The sequence below is a fragment of the Vombatus ursinus genome, unplaced genomic scaffold, assembly GCF_900497805.2.
Source record: "Vombatus ursinus unplaced genomic scaffold, bare-nosed wombat genome assembly UNPS02014786.1, whole genome shotgun sequence".
Lineage (NCBI taxonomy): Eukaryota > Metazoa > Chordata > Mammalia > Diprotodontia > Vombatidae > Vombatus > Vombatus ursinus.
The window spans coordinates 19,444,537-19,463,798 of NW_020954564.1; the positions used below are offsets into that span (position 1 = coordinate 19,444,537).

The 19,262-nt window shown below is 41.5% G+C and overlaps 1 protein-coding gene across 1 annotated transcript; it reads left to right on the forward strand.

Moving 5' to 3' along the window:
- The first annotated feature begins 10,126 nt into the window (after positions 1 to 10,126).
- Positions 10,127 to 14,131, forward strand: LOC114046910 (androgen-binding protein homolog). The gene is made up of 3 exons (XM_027867523.1): positions 10,127 to 10,205; positions 13,006 to 13,187; positions 13,907 to 14,131. The coding sequence occupies exons 1-3, from the start codon at positions 10,145 to 10,147 to the stop codon at positions 13,961 to 13,963; spliced, it is 300 nt and encodes a 99-aa protein (XP_027723324.1). The 5' UTR covers positions 10,127 to 10,144; the 3' UTR covers positions 13,964 to 14,131.
- The last annotated feature ends 5,131 nt before the right edge of the window (positions 14,132 to 19,262 follow it).

Below are 19,262 nucleotides of genomic sequence, written 5' to 3' on the forward strand. Positions count from 1 at the left end.
TGGAGAATGGAGGAATAAATTATGGTATGTTGGAATACTATTGTGCTGTGAAAAATGATGAAAGGGATGGTTTCAGAAAAACCTAGGAAAATTTATGTGAACTAATGCAAAGTGAAGTAAGTAGAACCAGAACAATCTACATAGTAACAAAAATATTGTAAAGATAATCAATTGTGAGAGACTTGAAAACTCTGATGAATGCAATGAACAATCCAATTCTAGAGACTCATGATGAAATATCCTACCCACCTCCAGATGAAGAGAAGATGGATTCAGAATGCAGATTATGGCACATTTTTTTTTATCATGGCTACTGTGGTAATTTGCTTTGCTTGACCATCCATGTTATAATGAGTTTTGGTTTTCTTGTTTTCTCAGTGAGTTCAGGGGAGGGGAATAAGAAGGATAGATTTTTTATCTGAAAATAAAATTAAATTAAACTTAAAAAAGAAAGAAGTTAGATGAGAAGTTTTCTGCATCAAAAGCAAGATGGTTTCTGAGAGAGATCAGAGATATGGCCCAGGAACAACTCACCTAGAGTAAGAAATATTGAGAGACTATCTGAGTGAGTATCTACTTCCTTGGGGATCACATCCTTAAGGGAAACTCAGCCTGGGAAGACTAGTTTCTTTTGAATCCTGGGAGAAAGTCCTGATGCAGGCATAGTGTCATTCAGAACTGGGTAGCATATGCTCTGAAATTTCTTCCCAATTCCCACTCACTGATGAGTCAGGTCCCCAGAGCAGAGCATCGGGGTCTAGGGGTTGTCCTGAGTTGTAGAACTAGGGAGGTGTCAATACTATAGAATTCTTGAGCCCCTGCAAATGTCCTTCCCCCCCACCCCCATGATTATCAGTTGCTTTCAATTAGTCAATCTTAATCAGCTTTTAGAAATGGATATTTATTAATGTGATATAGTATAACAGTGGGTACAAAAACTTCTCACATGCCCCAAGGTTTGTGACACACCTGTCCATACAAAGTCCAGGGGGAAATGGATTAAAGCTTGGAGAGCACATGTGGGAAAGGGATAAATCAGCAGCTCCTGGAAGTCCTTTTTCTGAAATCCTCAAGATGTTTCCCTTGGGCATGGTGAAGCTCTTCTGCATGGGCTCCTTGGAGAGCCTTAAATCTACCTTTCCTCATCACATTCAATTTGTTCTCAATTCCCAGTGCAGACAATGCCACCAATCACTGCAGTACCAAGGACAATGCTAGAATGTCAATAGGAAGATGGGAAGTCAGAAATCCTCCAGACTCCGTGAAGTTCACAAAGTGCTGCTCTGTCTGTGGATATGGGGGAGGAGATCAAGACAAAGCTAAGGTGCTCTCTTCACCAAGTGATTCTTTCTCAGGGGGGTAGCTGGAAGTTTCCATCCTAAGCTTACAGATACTCAGATCCCCTTATTTTAACTTGCTTAATAATGGTCCCAGAGTGTATCTTCAAGTCCCTTAGGCAATCTGAACAAATTTCTTGTTCTTAGGTAAATATTTAGTCTTTATTGACACTTAGTGAGCAATCAAGATGTGTGCTCACTTGATAAATGTAGTAAGGTCAAGTAGGATAGGCTGATTTTCATGCTCTTACAACTGTAAGAGATCTATAAACTAATCTGATCTAAACTGAGCTCAGTGGGATTCTTTGTCACCTCTCTGTTCTAATGATTAGGTCTGAAGAGAAGTGAGCCATTACATGAGTAACAAAATGATTTCTTTCTGACTTATCTTAGATGTGTTAACAAAGATGGTAAGAAAAAAAAATAAATTATATTTATTGAGAAAATAGTTCCCCAGAGAGGAAAAAGAGACAACCAGATTTAATCTGATCTAGAGTTTTCTTTCTTATCTCATCTCTCTGCCTTACCCAACTTTTACTTTCTGGCCTCCTAAGTATGATCTGTAAATGGAAAATGAATATTTACTGTAATTCATGACTAGATAAAGACTGTATCCTTTCTATCTCTCTCTCTACCACAACTACCAGTCCATGCCAGGCCCAGACATGATATCCCTTTGCTCAATCTGAAAATGATAAAAAAAAATTTCAAGAGGGATTTATTAGTATTCAAAAGAACATAGGTGAAATCAATGTATAGCCCCTTGCCTTACCCTGTATTCTAGCCAAACTGAACAACTCACTATGCCTTGAACAAGTAATGCCCATGCCTGTCTCTCTCTTTTCTCACTCTGCATTTCTGAATTGGAATACCACCTCCCAACTGTTCCATCCATCATTTCTTTCCAGACCCAATACTGAATTTTTCTCCTCTAAACTTTCCTAGATTGATCTCTCCCTTGCTTTAAGGGTGACATTAATGTACTTTCAGGCATATATGCTTATATTAGACTACGACTTCATGGAGAACCGAAGCCAAGTCTCTTTCCTTACACCAATCTAATTCCCAATGTCCCATATCAGGGTAGGATCCTTTCCTCCTCAAAAGATCAGGGCTAACCTAGGGACAAAAGCAATATTTCCCCTGTCAGCCTCCCCTAAACATACCATCTATATCTTCATCCAAGTCATTCCTTAACATGGTAACCAGCACAGAGCCAAATATGTATTTACTAGATAGTTGTTTATTGACAATCACTTGTGAAAGTTTGCTTGTTCCTTTCTAATACCTGCTATGAAGATGCTTTCAATTTCTGCATAGATGATTCACATAGAGATGATGTATCATGGAAAAGTAGGCATATGGGACTATATATCTCAATATCTTCCTGGTATCTGGTATTCATAAGGTGCAAATTTTCCCCATTCCTTCAGTATATTATCCTACTTCAGGATACTATGCTTGATATTGAAAAGTTTGCTATAATAATCTTTACAAAGTTAACACCAGCTCATCTATCAAAAGTCTTTGACCCAATTATCCAACTATTGTCTTTTTTTAATTATATTTTTTAAATCAGCAAAATTCTACCTTCTTGCCCTCCCATCCCAAACCTTACCATTGAGAATAAAAAAAACCAAAATCCCTGTTGCAAACATTTAGAGTCAAGCAGAACAATTTCCACATTAACCACATCAATTTCTGGAAAACCAAGCCCCTGTTTTTCCTCTTGAACACATGCTTATCTTTGGCCACAGTGGAGCAAAATTCTGCCTAGAGGCTTCAAAGTCACAAGCCTTGTTGGTTCTTGAGAAAGAGTGACTTAACAATTATCTGACAAACAGCATGCCTGGCTTGAATTTCTTCAGTCAGGTATGTTTAATCTTGCTTGGTCTCTATTCTGGTGTCAGTGGCCCACCAGAAGCAAATGGCTGGGGGACTCATGGGATTAATTTCCATAGCCTCTTTTTACTCTCTTTGTTACTCTTTCACACTCTACCTCTACTTTCCTGATTGACAACCTGGTAACTTCTGAATGGCAGAAGATGCAGAAGGCCAGGGGCTGTTCTGAATGCTCAAGCAACAATAGCTGATCATCTGGAACGTCCCCCACCCTAACCTAACTTCAACAGGTACTATACTTCCCCTGGACATGGCTTTCTGCAGCACTCTCTCCAACCTTTGCCCTACAATGGGACCATGTTCCCTAGGCTAACGACTGCTTTGATGTTTGCAAGGGTAGTCTCTCAATTTGGTCACTGCTAGTAAAGAAAACCTAGTCCTATTTTTGTTTTATTGTTCAATCCTTTCCAATTCTTTATGACCCCATTTGGGTTGTTTGTTTTTTCTTTTTGGCAAAGATACTGGAGTGGCTTGCCATTTTACAGATGAGGAAACTGAGTCAAACAAAGTTGGGTGATTTGTCCAGGGTCACACAGCTAGTAAGTATCTGAGACCAGATTTGAACTCAGGAAGATGAGTCTTCCTGACTTCAGGCCTGATACTCTATCCATTGTGCCACCTACCTGCCCCATCTCCTACTAGCCCCTCCCCCAAAAAAAACAATGATCTTGGGCACATCCCCCAAATGGGACATATGTTTCAACAGGGCCCCTGGTTCTTTCTGACACAGTGGATCCTGCAATAATTTTAAATGATTTTTCCAGAAGGCCTTCTCTGGATCATTCCCCCACCCATGGAAATCCTAAGAACACCAGTATCTGGCTCATTTTGCTCTCACAAAAAAGTAGTCATCATCTCCTCTGCAAGCACTCAGACAATCAATTCATTGAATAGAGGTAAATTTTTATTTGACTTGATTTTGTAAAATGCAGAACAAGATCATATCTGAGCCCCTCCACTCTCAGAAAAACTTTCCCTTTTGTAGAAGATGTCAAGCAGTATTTACTTCTGGTGGGTCCAACTTTCCTTCAAGACATAGACAGCTCACAGTACCAATAAAGGGATTAATCTGGTTTGTTTCCTCTTGGCATAGCTCTGTGGTTTATTACTCATTAGTACACAGAGTTCTTGGATATACACATCTCTCTAATACTGGCAAGGGCATAGGCATGCTTTTCCCTGCCATGACTAACATTATTTCAGTATCTCCATATGACACTACCTCCTTATGTGCAAACCCCTCATCAAACCTGTATACCATTTGATATCTCCATTTTTTTCTTTTCATAATCTTATTCTCTCATGCCTAAAAATGAATTCTTTTTAATGTACCCCAGGAGTCCTTCATGAATGATGAAGGAAAGGTTCAACTGAATTCCCACATTTAAATATATATGAATTATTGATCCTATTAGATTATGTGCTCCTTGAAAGCAGAGTCAATGTCATATCTTTATATCCCCTGAACCTGTCACAGGGCTTTGTACATGGGATATAATAAGGATTTCTTCAACTGAATTAAAGAGTCAAAAAGGTTTTAAGGAGAGGGAAAGAGGAAAAGGATCTCACATCCAAAGGTCTCATTCTTCTCATTGAAGTTCTCTGCTCAAAGTGTCAGGAGCAGGGTTGACAGGAGATCTTAAGAAAGATAGGGACTATGCTGGTTGTTTCATTGATATGGAAACTTCTAGATGAAGAAATTCCCTCTACCAATTCAAGTTGACACTCTGAAATTAGACTCTTAGACAGTTGTATGCAATGCTGGAAAGTTAAGACGTTTGTATGTCTTGAACCAAGATCTTCATAGCTCCAAAGCCAGCTTTCTGTTCATTCCAACATGCTCACAGAAGAGACAGACAGACAGACAGACAGACACAGATGTGAGAGAGAGAAAGTTTTGAATTTAAGATGCTTATCTTATGTGGTCTTTGACTAATTTTTTCTATGGGGCAGTGGCACTAGACAGGAGACAGTTCCACATCTGGCATAGTTTGATAAGTGTCCTTGAATGAGTTCTGAAATCCCAGTACCAGAAGTTACCATCATCCATGGGCCACAACTGCCCAGCTACAAAATGGCAGTTCACCTTGATCTGCCTAACTTCATAGGGACTTCAGGCAAGGTTGACTAGCACCCCAGTTTTTTAGTAGTAAGGCCCTTTGAAATAATATCTCCTGGGTTGATCATTCTCAAAACAGTCACAATCTTCAGGGCTCTGGAATTCATTCAGAGTCCTCTGATCCTGGGGTTTAAGCCAACAGCAGTTACCGGATATAAGATCCGGGTACTAATCTTAGGAAAACAAAAGAAATATAACAGAATTAACCTGTTTTCTATCCTGCCATCCTTGGGGCAAGGCATCCTCTGGAGTTACCATTGTGCAGAATCATTGTCTTAAGTGTTACTGTCACCAAGGTTCATCATCCTTAAAGGTCACTATATTCTTGGGGTCACTGTCCTGAAGGACACTGGCATCCAGGGTCATGATCCTAAAGGGTTGCCATCCTCTGAAGTCACTGTTTTCTGGTATCTTTGCTCACAGAGGTCATCATTGCCTAGGGTCATGCTGGTCCTTCACTGTTGCTCTGAGTACCTAACACAAGGACCAGAAGATCTTGCTTCACTATCTTCCTGTCAACCAGTCTTGGCTCATTTCAGGAAGAGCTGAGATCTTCAAGGATCAAATTTTGAGGTAGGGTGAAGACAAGGTTTATCCTCACTGTGACCTCCAATCCCTTTTTCCTTCAGCTGTTTCCCAGGCAAATTAACCCTATTCTGGCTATACTCTTTCCCCTTCTCAAACCCTGAGTTACTCCTCCCCTTTTCGAATCAGTTCAAATCTATACTATCTTCTACTCTTTTTTTTAAAAAAAAAATCCAATTACATTTAAAAACTATTTTAACATCCGTTTTTAAAATTTTGAATTCCAAATTCTCTCCCTCCCCCCCCCGAGATGGCAAGCAATTTGGTATATGTTATACATGTGTAGTCATGCCAAACGTATTTCCATGTTAGTCATGTTGTAGGAAAAAAAATACAGACCAAAAAACAAAAACTAAAATGCTTTGCTCTACATAGAGACTCCATCAGCTCTTCCTCTGGAAGTGGATAGCATTTTCCATGATAAGTGCTTAGGAATTATCTTCGATTTTTATATTCCTGAGAATAGCTGAGTCATTCACTACTGCTCATCTGTACAACATTGCTGTTACTGTGTATGATGTTGTCCTGTTTCTGGTCACTTTACTTTGCATCAGTTTTTATAAGTCTTTCTAGGTTTTTCTGAAAGCATCCTGCTCTTCATTTCTTATAATACAATAGTATTCCATCACAATCATATACCACAACTTGCTCAGCCATTTCCCGGTTGATGGACATCCCCTCAATTTCCAATTCTTTGACACCACAAAAAGAGCTGCTTTAAATATTTTTGTACATATAGGTCCTTTTTCTTTTTGTTTGTTTTTTATCTCTTTGGGATGCAGACCTATGTCTTCTACTCTTGAACTCTTGCTCTCTTGTCCTATTGCCACTTGTGCCTTGAATTATTACTCTTTCCATCTATTTCCTCCTACTCCTGTGCTGCTAAATGTAATTGAAGGAAGTCACAGAACTGCATTAATTAAGTCCACTGCAAACTTGTTACCTAATCTCAAATGGGCCTTTACTGCATCAAGGCAATCTTAATTGATTTTCTATTAGTAATTGTTCCAGATCCTGACTTCTCACCTTAAGTCTCTCATGGCACTTCATCTCCCAGCTCTTTCAGCCAAGGTCCTCTCCTAATATTTTGTAGAGAAAATAGAAGACATTTACCACAAAATTCTCTTCCTCTCCTCATCTCACAATTCCTCAACTACATTCCCTGAGATTTCCTCCTTTGCTTGATTCTCTGATGAAGAGGTGGCCCTTCTCTTACCGAGACCAATCCTTCTACATGTTTGCTTGATCCCATCCCTTCTCATCTTCTCCAATAGACTGGTCCCACTATCATCCCGTCTTTCTCTCCAATATTCTCTCTCTCCTTGCCTACTGGTTCCTTTCCTGTTGCCTTCAACCCTCCCTTTTGGATTCTCTTAATATGGTTAGCCCCTGCTTCTTCTACCTATGCAACTATTCCTTCTCAGTCTCCTATTCTGGGTCATCATTAACAACATGCCCATTAACTATGAATGCAACCTAAGATTCTATCCTGAGTCCTCTTTTCTTTTCATTCTATATTCTCTCTTCCACTAACCTCATCAGTTCCCATGGGTTCAATTATCATCTCTACACAGATGATCCCCAATCTAACCCCAGGCAGGCCCTTTCTTGAGCTCCAGTTGCAGATCTCCAACTTCCTATTTATATATTTCAAATTGAATGTCCTTTAGGTAGCTCAAATTCAACATATACAAAAAAGAAGTCATTATCTTTCCCTTGCCACCCTTCTGAATTTCCCTGTTACTTCTGAGAGCATCATCATCATTCCAGTCACCCAGATTTGCAACCCTGCTATCACTCCTCTTACTCCTCCCACATATCCAATCACTTGCCAAATCTTGTCTCTATATCTCAACATCTCATCTCTCATGCCCCCTTCTGTCTATTCTTACAGTCACTACCCCAGTTCAGGCCATCACTTCTCACCTATACTATTGCAATAAACTCCTAATTGGTCTCTGTGACTAAAATCTCTCTCCACCCTAATCCACCCTCCATGCCTATGTCAAATTAATTCTCCTAAAGCACAGATCTGTTCATGTCACCCCCTACTAACTAAGCTCCAGTGGCCCCCAATTACCTCCAGGATCAAATATGAACTTCTCTATTTGACATTTAAAGCTTTTCACAACCTGGCCCCTTTCTACATTTCTAGTCTCAAATCGCTCCCTTAAACATACTTTGCTGTCCAACCATACTGATCTATCTGCAGTTCCTCTCAAATAATACTCCATCTCCCAATTTTCTACATTTGAATTGGCTCTCCCCCATACCTTGAATGCTTTCTTTCCATATCTCTACCTCTTAGAATCTCTGGCTTCCTTCAGGAGTCACTCAAATGTTGCCTATTGCAGAAGGTTTTTCCTGGTCTTCCCAGCTACCAGGACCTTCTCTTCCAAGGTTACCTTGTATTTGAATTACACTTGTCTTATATACCTCCATATGTGTGTGTTGTCTTCTTCATTAGAATTTGATCCCCTTGAGGCCAGAGACCATTTTGCTTTAATCTTTGGATCCCAGCACTTAATATAGGGCCTGACACACAATAGGCACTTGATAAATGTTTATTGATTGATTGATCAACTTGTGGAAGGGCTCTTTCCATATACTCTACAGGATCTATGGGAGATTGAGAAAGGGACTTCTCAGATGCCCAGGCTTGAAGGTCCCCAGGCCAGCAGCTCTTGGCTAGTTAGGCCCTGACCGAGGTAAGTTTTCCTAGGGATAGAAGGAGCTAACTATTCACTTGTCCTAAACCAATGTGCACTTGTTTGGTCATTTATCATCATCATAATCAAGAGGCAATATGGCATAGTGGATAGAAAGTTGGTCTAAGAGTCAGGAAAACCTGAGCTCAAATCCTGCCTTTGACACATATAAGCAATGTGACCATCAGTAAGTGGCTTGACTTCTCTTTGCTGTGGGCAACTCTCCAAGACAATGAATTACAAAGGAGTTGGTAATCTGCATAAAACTCAGGCACACACTGCACCTCTCTGGCAAATCAGGTAACATATGTAAAGTACTAAATAAATGCCAGCTAGTAATAGAAGGAAATAGCATTTATGTAACACCTACAATGTGCCAGGCACTGTGCTAAGACTTTTTACAAATATTGTCTCATTTGTCTAGCAGAGAGAAGTTATGTGGGTTGCCCAGAGTCACACAACTAGGAAATATCTGAGATATGATTTGAATTCAAATCATCCTGATTCCAGACCCAGTGGTCTATCCACTATGCAACCAGCCACCTCTAGGGAGTAGGAAAAGAAGAAGTGTCACCAGGACTATGGGGCAATAAACAGAAAGGTGATAAGCATATATTATAGCTGGAACCTAAATTATCTAGGGATCTGACAACCTGTTGGCCTAGAAACCCTATAATACTATGTCTACCTAGCTCAGAGCCAGTGGAAGATTGAAAGTTACCCAGTGATTTCAGGCAATGAAGATGGGAAGCATAAGGGTAATTTGGGCTGAAGCAAACTTTGGGGATGAATTATTCAGAATCTCAGAGGTGTCAAATATACTCAAAGGCAACACTCCTGAGCATAGGCTAAACCAGATTAAAATATAATTGGTAAATGTTTAGCAAAACAAATAAAATCACAATAAAATGCAGGTATTGTTAATTTATGGTTTTCTAGGTTTCTATTTGAGTTTGACACCATTGATGCAGATCATGATAGATGTGGAGATTTAGCCTAACATTGCGCCTCACTGACTCCCTGAGAAAGAGTCCTAGGTGAGGTTAGCTTGGGAGAGGTGAAAAAGATGGGGTAGACAGGTTAGGACCTGGATACACCAGCCTCTAGGTGTCTGACCAGGCCCAGATTCCCTGGTGGCAAGGAGGAATGAAGCTAGGCACACCTGCCTAGGTCCAAAAGGCCTGAGTCTTGCTGACTACCAAGGATTTGTCTCATTCTTGATTATATGTTCATTGATAGGACATTGGCACCAAACTTTGAAATTGGACAGCAAATGCTAACTTGGAACTAGGTAGAACCACAGAAAAGGAGAAACCTTTTTTCCTTCCCTCTCTTCTCCCTTCTCCACAGTCAGCCCCGCCCTCCCTCTGCAGTCCTCCTTTGGTAGGGCTGTGCAAGACAAGGAAGGATGAAGGGAGGAGCAAATCTCATATAAACTGATTGCAATCCAAGGTGAGCTCAAGTCTTCAGCTGAAGGGTTAGAGGGAGGTACCATGAAGATTACAGTTGCCACCTTTTCCCTGCTGCTGGTCCTGGCCCTGTGCAGCCAGTATGGTGAGACCTCTGGGATGAGGGGGAGGGTTACCCCAAGCTCTCTCTCTCTCTCTCTCTCTCTCTCTCTCACACACACACACACAAACGCCTGACTTCCAGACCCTCCTTGAAAGTCCTTGAGGAATTCCAAGAAGCCCCACTAAGCCTCCATCCCACTCAGAAAAAAAAAAATTGTATAGTTAGCAACTCTTTTAAAAAGTATAAAACTCTCGGTAAGGGTAATACTTTGAGCCCTCATCATCTCTTCACACCTTTGTATAAGTGATCTTTTTTTGTGGTGGTTGAGGAAAGGATCTGAGGATCATAGATTTAAAACTTGAAGGGGCCTCAGAGATCATCTAGCACAACCCCAAGAGAGGCGAAACACCTTGCCAGAAGTCACATCGGCAATGCTGCTTCTCATTGAGGTCATCTGACTCCAAATCCAATGCTATTTCCATTAAAGCAGCTGCTCTGGGTCAGAGATAGTTTCTTGGTGAGAAGAGACAGAATAGGAGGTTCTGAGCAGCTGGGGAAGCCCGAGGGTGCTGTGCATCTATGGGACTAAAGTTAGCTGAGGACCACGGGAGGGGTCAACAAAGAATGCTAATTCAATCATTTTGTCTCAGGATAATCCAGGGATGTGGTGAGGCATGAAGGGCAGAAGGTGCATCTATGTCTGTACCTTATATCTGCCTTTGAGAATGCTTAGATCTCCATCCCCTTCTTCCATCCCAGTTGTTGTTGTTCAGTCATGTCCAACTTTCCATGACCCCATTTGGGGTTTTTCTTGGCAAAGATGCTGGAGTTTGTCATTTCCTTCTCCATCTCATTTTACAGATGAGAAAACTGAGGCAAAGTGACTTGTCTGGGTCACACATCCAGTAAGTGCCTGAAGCTGGATTTGAACTCATGAAGAAGAGTCTTCCTGATTCCAGGCCCAGCACTATATCCACTGTGCCAGTCCCTCCATCAGTGGATTCTATCATAGGAAGGTTCCCCTGGAGGACACCTTCATTTTACCTGAAAGTGTGACATAAATGACAAACTAGAAGGGAAAGGAAAGGAAGGGAATTTTTGTCACAGGATCATAGATCTAGAATTGGAAGGAATCTTAGAGGCCTTTTCATCTACCACTTCATTTTACAGATGAGGAAACTGAGGCCCAGAACAGTTAGATAACTTGCCAAAAGTCATAGAGGTAATAAGTAGTAGAACTCGGATTTGAATTCAGGTCTTCTGATTCCAGAGCTAGAGCTCTTTCCACTGCCTCTCACCTCACCCTAAAGATCAGTCAATCAACACACATTCATTAAGCATTTACTGTGGACCAGACACTGCTGGACATACAAGCACAGAATTGAGATAGTCCCTGCCTTCATTCTAAGTCTCTGCTTACATTCTATTTTTTCCTCTCTTCTTTCTTGGGGCAGGGGGGAGACAATATGTACATATACAAGGATATACAAGGTATGAACAAAATAAGTAACAAGTACAGTACAAAGATTGATATTAAGATATTACAAAAGTAACAAGTGCCAGGATATAGAGATGTAAGGTCAAGAAGAAGAACAGTCTGACTGGGCGTTGGAGTGCAAGAAAGGGAAGAACGATTGGAAAGAGAGGTTGAGGCCAGCTTATAAAGGACTTTAAAAGTCAAATGAATTTATAATTGATCCTAAAAGCAATAGGGGGGCCACTGTGGTTTGTTGAGTAATAGATGCTTATTGCCTGACTGAGTAGAAAAGTGACACGATAGCTGCCATGCATTAGGAAAATCAATTTATTAGCTATATGGAGGATAGATTGAAATGGGGAGAGACTTGAAGCTGGGAGACCAAGTAGGAGCCCATTGCAATAGTCCAAAAAAGAGGTCATGAGGCTTGAATCAAGGTGACAAATGTATGAATTGAGAAAATGGCTCAGATGCAACGGATGTTGGGAGTGGAAACAACAAGATTTAGAAACTAATTGAATATTTGGAGTGAGTGAGAACAAGTCATCAAGGACAATGATGAAGTCACAAATCTAAGTGACCAAAGGGATAGTGCTATTCTCAACATAAATAGGGAAGTTTGGAAGATCAGGAGGGGTGGGGGGCAGCGAGAGAAAAGTGTTTGGAGATGTTAAGTTTGAAATGCAGCCAGTTGGACATTTCTAGTAGTCAGTTGGAGATCTGTAACAGAAGCTCGAGAGAAATTAGGGTTAGAGAGATAGATTTGGGAGTTATCTGCATAGATTCATCTGCATGTGGAACCCATGGAAGTAGATGAGATCATCGAGTGAGAGACCATAAAGAGAAAAGAAAAGAGGGTCGAGGACAAATTCAGGTAGTGAGCATGATATGGATGATGAACCGGCAAAGGAGAGAGAGAAGGAGCAGTCAGAAAGATAGGAGGATAACCAAGAGAGACCCATGTCATGCAAATTCAGAGAGGACAGAATATCCAGAGAGAATAAGTGAGAGCGTGCTAAATGCTCCAGAGAGGGCAAGATAGAGACCAAAGGATCTTGCAATTTGAGAGATCACTGGTGACCTTGCAGAGAGGACTTTCAGTTGAGTGATGAGTCTGGAAGCCAGGTTCACATTCAAGTCTTCTGACTCCAATCCCATTTCACTACTATATGAAAGGTTTTTGGGGACATACAGACAATCCAAATGAAAAGGAGTCTCTGGGTAAAGAATCACAGCTCCGTGGGTAGGATCAAGGGGTTGTGGACATACGAAAGACCTCCTGTGGCCCCCTGATCCTCAGACCACTTCTGAGGATGGGTTTCCAGTTACATCCTAACCGTGGATGCTTCCTGTTTGTGTTTATAGCTGAAGGCTGCCTTGGATTTTATACCACTTTCGCTGTCCTGGCCTCAAGGAGTCCTGAGCTGCTAGAACTGGACCTCTTAAAATATAACCCTACTACAGCTGAGATTCAAGCCTTCAAAAAGATACAGGAGTGTTATCAAGAAAGTCCCTTGAAATCAACATTCCTGGATGCATCATTCCTGGTAAGAAAAGTTCCCTTCCTTCCCCTCAGCTCCGAGTGGCCAGACTTCCTTCAGTGCCACACTCCCACCCTGACACAATTGACATATGTCACGCATGCACAATGACCTGCATAGGGCATGTGTCTTCTAAGGAAGTATAGGATTTGCCTCAAATGGAGACAACAAAAAGCAGAGACAACAGAGATAAAGGGAATCAGCCACGGCCCCTCCTACAGGTTTCCAGGGCTTATTGGCCTCTTCTTTCCTCCTTGACCCTGTCCATCCCAGCCCACCAACCTCCACCCCCTCACCCTGAGATCTCTGGGATTCATCCCAGCAATGATCTTGGAGGCCTAGAAAAAGAAGCAGCCACAGTTGGGGCTGAGAGGAGGGGGACGGGGGAGGCCAGACTCCAGACTAAACACCATTCATGTGGTTACAAGGAAATTCCACCGCAAAGAGAATCCCAGGAACCTTGTCCCTACCCACCATCAGCCCTGTCACATAAGGCTTCACCCCCACATAAACAAGATCTTAACCCAGAAGCCATATTCTCCCCACCCCTAGTCCAGATGGTAAGGGGTAAGTCCTATTCCCTTCTACACTCCAACCTGCAGCCCAGAGGGCAGAACATTTTCACAGGGTTCACATTTGGGGGATAAGCTGGGGGTGGGGCATAGCACCATTCTCAAAGCCCCTCCTTGACTCTGGTTTATATCCTATCTTTTCTCTCTCCCCAGATAAGCATCAGCCTAAGTCAGGAATGCTTGGAAAGCCTAAAAACACCCTTCTTTTAGCATGAATAATGAACCCCTGGGTTTCCTCTGGACAACATACCCAGTTACTGCCAATTCTGCTCACCTCATACCTACTCTGGATCCAGCTCAGCTCCTGTAGAGATCCTAGGCCACAAGACACTACCCAGCAGGGATGATCATAGACGCTGATGATTCTAATAAAGCAAATGCACCTCAAATCTATTTGTGACTGTGTAATTGCATGAGGTATTGAGTATATGAAGTGTGTGCTACTGCATGACTGTGGGAAGGTTTGGGAAATACTGGAATTGGAGTTCAAGCCCCAGACTAGAGTACAGGCCCCAGCTTTTCTCCTTACTAATTATGTGACCTTAGCCAAATTATTCTCATCCTCAATTTTCCCATTTGCAAAAAGGGTATAATCAGATAATCTCTAAGGTTTATAAACCCAGCTTATAAAATTCTGTGATTATGCATCTATTGTAATTGTGTGTTGTGGTGCAATTGTGCTTAACTATAATTGTGTGTCATTTTGTATGACTATAATTATGGCATACTATTGAGTAGGCTACATCACACTGTACAACTTTCTGGATATTACTGGATGTGATTGTGTATCACTGAGATGTGACTCAGAGTGTCTCTGCATGTCATTATGAGTCACCTTGTGTAATACTCACTATCACATTTCCATGGACCAAGGCCCATTTTGTGAGAACTAACCAGGCTCTTATACATACGCACTACCCCACCCTTCATCTTTTTCCTCCCATCTAACTCCTCTCCTGCAGGACAATTCTGAGTACCACATACTCCAATCGCAGCCTCCGGAGGGTGCCAAAGCTCTTTCCCTCCTGATGCATGAGCAGAGCTCGGCCTGAACCCTTTTCAGGAGAGTAACACAAGGACCAAAGACACAAAACCCAACTCCAGGTTCATCTCCCTCTGAGGCTCCTTTTTCAGTCCTAAAGACCTCTGTCTAGGTCCCAACACAGTCTCACTTAGCTCCTCTCGAAGTTCTATTTCCACCATCTCCTCATCCTAGCTCCTACCCTAGTCCTCCCTAGACCTCTTTTTTAAGGTGTTTCTCATTTCCCTTCTCTATCTGTCTGTCTTCCTCCCTCATGCCTCTCTCCCCCCCATGTCTATATTCCTGTGTCCCTGCTCTTTTACTATCTCTCTTTCTCCCCTTCATTTCCAGTTCCTTCAAATCTCCTTCCATCTCTCACTTCCTTCATTCCCCCAATCCCAAGAAGACCTTGCCTAGAGACCCACCTTCACCCACACCCAATCACCCAGCTCCTCGACCCCACTAGAGTTTCAGGGCTGTCCTGGTTTCCCCAGACAATGACTGCTCCCTTCCAAAATGCTTGTCCTCTTTAAGTCAGTGTCATACTGACCCATTCTGTCTTAGCCCTTGCTCCCTTTTTCAACCCCTGGATACTTGCTTATCCTTTCTATAAGGGCATAGTGGGAACTGGTCATGAAAGTTTAAGTTTAAATCATCCTCAATCCATCTGCCTCTGAAGTCCATTAGCACCCACAGCCCCAGTGAATGAGAAGTCATAGACACCAAGCAACCAACCCAGAGGCAGATAGATAGACCCATAGATGTCACAGCCACAGCCAGGGACAATGGGGACCAATAACCCAGATAAAACCATGGGATAGGATAGAGACCAGGGTCTGAACATAATGGCAGGGCCAAGCTTGGTTAAACTAGGACCAGGAGCTAGAGACATAGGCTATAAGGTCAAGACCAATAAGTTGGGCATGAAGGATAGGCAAAACAGAGGTACAGTCATAGAATCTCAAAGCTAGAAGGAACTTCAAAGTCCAATTGCCTATCTGATGTAAGAATCCTCTTTAAAATATCTATAACTTCTTGAACATTTAAATATGTGAGACTTAGGAAAGTCTCCTTATCAGGAGGTTGGAAAACAGAAGAATACTACACAGAAAGGAAAGAGATGGACAGCTGACTTTTAGAGCAAAGGAAAAAAAAAAGATTTGAATAGGGAAATAGGGTCATCAGTGGGAGGATAAGATCACCTGGGCAGATGAGGTTACTTGGAGAAGGGAGTAAGTCAGAGTTTTGGATTAAGAAAAGGACTGGGTCAGTGAAGGGGCAGAGGGTCAGCAATGAGAAGTCACTGAAAGCATGAGGTCATGGGGAGACATTGTGAGTGGGGTAGTGCAATGAGGAGAACTCATTGGTGAGAAAAAAAATCTCCCAACATCCCTTAGACTGCAGGTGAGAACCCTAAGAAACCAAGAGGACCTCAGAGCATCTGTTCCCACACTCAGACACAAAGAACTACAGATAGGCTCTCACACACACACACACACACACACACACACACACACCTCCTTTTAGACTACGACACAAAGAAAGTGTTCAATGCTCTCAGTCCCAGAGGTTGCCAACATTAACCAAATATTCATATTCATACTTCTCAACTGGAACTTATCTTCTTCTTCTACCCAGGTATTTAGCTTTTATCATCTAAATCAGACACTCACCCAGAGAGCACAAGAGCTCCTGGATGGCAATGGGTAGAGGAAGTAAAGAGATCCCAAGGGCTTATACCCTCAGATGTTCAACCTCAGTCAAGAGAATGACTGTCATTCAGCTGGCCTTGCTGCTGGCCCTTAACGCAGTTTGAATACCCGAGAGTAGGACACAAGGGACAGTGGACACAGATCACCACAGAAAAGGTTCACGATATTCTGGCTCATCAGCTAAAATACATCCATTTTGGTCTATGTGTCCTGGAAATACAACATCTTTACATCTGTGGATGAGGCTCATTTCCTAAAGCCAGAGCTCCTCCTAGGGCCCATTATCAAACTCTACCATGATATCCTTCAGCAAACTCCACAAATGCTTCTTCAAAACCACAGTGACAGAGAAGGGAGGAGGGGGTCGGTGAAGGAGGACAGCCCTTGGGGTATATGTTGTGTCTGACTCTGTGTATGTATGCATGGTGCATTGTAGGGTATATTAAACTTCTGTGCGAAGATCATGGAAAGAAACTGCAGCTACATGCCTTAACTGTATGGAATTTGGTTGAAGATCATATTCCTTAAAAAGTTTTTATTTTCCTTTTTTTCCCTAGTGAGTTGGGGAGATGAGAGGGAGAAATGGACTACAGAGAGATTGATAAAAACAAAAATAAAGGGGGGAGGTCATTAAAGTATTTTTTAAAATGAACAAAAAGAGGGCCAGAAGGAAACACAGAAAATCAGGACAGTTTTTAAAATTACACATTATTGTATATTTAAGTTAGATCTATTAGATACTTAAAAGGAAAAGCAAATTATACTTAAGAGGTATTTGTGATTTTATGTTTAATTCTTGTCCTGTTTTACTTTGGCTATGGAAATGCTGATTTTATTTGTTGTTTGTCAAGTTCAGAGTAAAAAAAAAATTGGGGAAGTAATCACTAGCAACAACAAAAGCAAAAAAAAAAAAAAAAGACCCTATCTATTGAGTTTTCCCTCCTTCACCTTGGTGACTAGTGGCTTCTATAGTCACATCAATGCACTGAGCCACAACTAGAATGATAAAAAAAAAAAAACAACAACAAACAAACCACATACAGACACAATTACTTGCACAGGAGCATGTAATCACAAACTAGGGGCACATAATTGCATATTGGTGGCAATCAGGGCACTGCCCACAGGGTGAGACTTGAAGACTCAATGACTGAATTAGTCCAACACCAATTTTTCTCAGGCAATTGCTGCTGCACACATTCTGATATTAGAGGGACATTGGGGAAAAATGAATGGGAGTTTTTTTTTCTTATTTGAGTGTACTTGGCTGTGGCCACCAACCTCCCACCCCCAGCCTCTTTCCCTAGGCAAGGCAGCAGTCCTGGCAGGCCTAGATGCTGTAGGTAACTTGTTTAAGCCCCTGGAAGGTCTCATAGTCCTCTGGTTCTTTGCTCATGGAAGTCATAGCCTCCAGGGTTAGAATATGAGTTTGTGGAGAAAGCAAGCAACTTGTGAAACAGAGGAACTCATGTCCAATAGGTCTAAGTCATCGGTTCCCAAAGGGGTCAATACTGATGCCTGGGGGGTGGTGCTGGAATGATCCAAGGCTGTAGTAGCCTTGTGTGCAATTGGTGGGTGTTAAATATAAACAAGACAGTGGAAGCATAAGGAAAGAAGGGAAGAGAAGAAAATTTTGAAAAACCATTCGTACCTGTTTCATCTGTTAGGTAGCGGAGTTAAAATTGTAGTAATTACGTTATCTTCCACATAAACACACAAAACACAAGTTATAATTGATCAGTGGTCAAGTCCCCCAACAGGTCTTAACAAGCAAGTGTTGGCAGGCAAGCTTGTTGTGCATTTTTGGGAAGTCCAGCATGCATCAGCAGGAATATGTGTGTGTAATTACTTTTTTACAATACAATACTATACAGTTACATGAAGCAATATCGTGTAATCAAAATTTCAATGCAGGAAAAACCCCACAAATTTACAATAAATTATTAAATTCAAGATGTTTTATTTTAAAAAAACATGCTTTTTTTTGAATGACACAAATAAAAAAAATTAAAGGGTCAAAGAATGTAGATTTCCATGGGGGCACTAAGTAATCTTTTTTTTTAAAGTGGGAGGTAGGTCAAATAAGTTTGGGAACCTTTGGCTGTGTATGAGTTCAATTGTGTCAGAGAGGGTTTGCCTTGCCCTCTGGTGCAGAGAAGCCAAAGTCTAGGCTGGATGTTTTCTCATAGATAGCCACACATGCACATGTGCATACTCATACACCTGCACACACCCACACACACACATTTTAAAAAATACTTTAATGACTTTCCCCTTTTTTTTTGTTTTTATCAATCTCTCTGTAGTCCATTTCTCCCTCTCATCTCCCCAACTCACTAGGGAAAAAAAAGAAAATAAAAACTTTTTAAGGAATACGATCTTCAACCAAATTCCATACAGTTAAGGCATGTAGCTGCAGTTTCTTTCCATGATCTTTGCACAGAAGTTTAAATGGGAGGGCAGAGATAAGGTCTGCTTAAGGTTACTGGAAACTTTCTCTAGGGCCATTCTGCATTAATCTCCAAATATTTCATAGATAAATGAGACTTTCTAGGTCACCCAAACTGCCCCAATCAGCATCCTCAAGGCTTGTGACCAGATGACTAAAATGGGTATGAGATAACAACATGTGTATATGAGACAGAGACAAAAGAAAGATGGAGACAGGGACAAGTGTAAGAGAAGAAAAGGAATAGAAAGGAATAAAAAGATAGAGGCAAATGTGTTTAAAAGAAATAGAGGGAAAGGAAAAGAGAGTAAGGAGGTGTGAATGTGT